Source organism: Propithecus coquereli, unplaced genomic scaffold (assembly GCF_000956105.1).
Source record: "Propithecus coquereli isolate 6110/MARCELLA unplaced genomic scaffold, Pcoq_1.0 Scaffold116, whole genome shotgun sequence".
Classification (NCBI taxonomy): Eukaryota; Metazoa; Chordata; class Mammalia; order Primates; family Indriidae; genus Propithecus; species Propithecus coquereli.
In genome coordinates this window covers 4,384,783-4,386,936 of record NW_012135636.1, presented here as the reverse complement: position 1 = coordinate 4,386,936, position 2,154 = coordinate 4,384,783, and the positions used below count along the sequence as shown (strand labels likewise).

At 33.6% G+C, this 2,154-nt stretch overlaps 1 protein-coding gene across 1 annotated transcript in view; it reads left to right on the top strand.

The window, feature by feature from the left end:
• TRAPPC6B (trafficking protein particle complex 6B) overlaps nucleotides 1-1,134 on the top strand; it is a 19,340-nt gene extending 18,206 nt beyond the window's left edge. Inside the window, exon 5 of the mRNA XM_012658324.1 lies at nucleotides 713-1,134. Coding sequence (XP_012513778.1) covers nucleotides 713-744 — 32 coding nt within the window. The 3' untranslated portion in view covers nucleotides 745-1,134. The remainder of the gene's footprint in view (nucleotides 1-712) is intronic.
• Nucleotides 1,135-2,154: the final 1,020 nt, after the last annotated feature.

The window sequence follows — 2,154 nt, the reverse complement described above, 5'->3', positions numbered from 1 at the left end:
ATTTTTAGTAGAGACGGGGTCTCGCTCTTGCTCAGGCTGGTCTCGAACTCCTGAGCTCAAACAATCCGCCCGCCTCGGCCTCCCAGAGTGCTATGATTATAGGCGTGAGCCACTGCGCCCAGCCCCTAGTTTTTCTATTTTTAGTAGAGATGGGTCTTGCTCTTGGCTCAGGCTGGTCTTGAACTCCTGAGCTCAAGCGATCCTCCTGCCTTAGTGTGAGCCACCATGTCTGGCCAATTCTTAACTTTTAAAAGGAAATGTTCTGCAGTGTTCTTTTAAAATAACAAATCTCCCTATAGTATTAAAATGTTATTTTTAAACAACTGTTTAGAATATATCTATTATATAAAGCTAAGTAAAACCAACTAGTCTTTTAACACTAAACACCTCCCTAAAGATCTTTACACCAGAGCTACCAATTAAGAAAAAAATTGACTTGAGCTTCACTGTATTCACAGTGATATTAGTAATGAAGTACTATACATAAAAGGCAGGAATCACCAAGAGAAACAAAGGTACCTACTTACAAACCAAATAATCATCCCCTAAAAATGGAATTGACTTTGTTGAATATTGTGTAGAGTGTGAAAAGTTTTTTGACATAGCAAATGTCTTGATTAAAACTACTTCCTAAATAGAATAGAAAATTGGTGTTTAGGTTTGTTTTCCTTGTACCTAAAATCAAAGAATGATTTTTATGTTTTCTCTTCAGGCAAATTTCAGGTGATGATACAGAAGCTGTAGAACATACTGAAATGCAAGGCTTCAACAGTGTAAAGAGATAAATTATTCATGTATAAAGTATTTTAAGTAGCAATTATTTAATTACAACGTTGGACATTTGTATGGGACTAAGAGTGTATTTTATCAGTTCAACACAGACCAACTCAAAGCAGATAAAGGAACATTCTGCCATGACATACACTTTACTGAAACTATTTAAAATGAAAATCTGATTTCAAACAACCAGACACCAAGATGTAGGACCCCTATTTTAAACATTTTTATTTGGTTAGAGTGATGTGTATGTAACCCCAGATGGAGAAGCAAGGCTCAGGGTTTGTTGAATTAGCATAAAGAAAAGTACACACCAACAGAATCATTTGTGTTAAGAATGAACAAATTTTGGTTAAGTCATGTTCCATATAGTCATGTTCCAAATTCCATGAATTCGTTTTAGTTATTTAAAAAAGCAAACAATATCCTAAATTAAATTAAGCTTAATTTTTATTTTATTGCTTATAATTTATTTCTATTAAGAGAATTTTATGCCTGTATAAGGATTTCAAATATACATATGTGTATATGTGTGTAAATACATATATGATTGCCTAAATTGCTTAAAAACTTAATTTCACTTTAATAGATTTCAGTCCCCTAGAATTCCATTGATGCAATTAAAGTGAAATATAGATTAGTTTAGATGTGAATTCAGTGACTCCAGGGCCAAAGAATATTAGGTATGTTGGGAAGGAATTTTTATGCTTATTTCTGTTGTAGTCTTGATTTTCAGCTTCTCTCCCCATGCATGTAAGTCCTGGTGAAGGTTCTAACATCTTTATCTTTATTCCCTATTTACTCTTCCACAAGGGCAGAGGGGTAGATAATTGGATTAGCCACATCTACATTCATTGGACCATATCTTCTTAGTGGTTTGGGGTCAGTGCTCATCTAGTGTCTTTCTCTTACCGCCTCTTCCACTTACTTTATCTTACTTAAATTATATGGCATAAGCAGGTATCTCCAAGCCAGCTTTTGTTAGAACTTTGCATATTGGAGTATCAGCACTTTGATTATTAAAACTGTACTTTGTTTCCCAGCTAATTATTACCCTTTCAGATATATTTGTTTGACAGGGAACTCTGCAGAAGGGAGTGATTGACACACCAAACAAGATGTTTCACTGGGTTCTCTACCATAAAAATGGCAGATTAAGAAGATAGACTTCTTATAATAAAATAAACCAAAAATTATAATAAAAACTGAAATTAAAACTATAAAAATTTACTTTAGGACATAAAGGAAAACTCAATTAAGTTAGAGGCATACCACTGTCCTTTCATAGAAAGGTGTGGTGTTACAAAAATATCTGTTTAACTCAGATTAATTTATTAAATTAAACTGTAGTCATGTTCCACATAATGACGTTTCAAT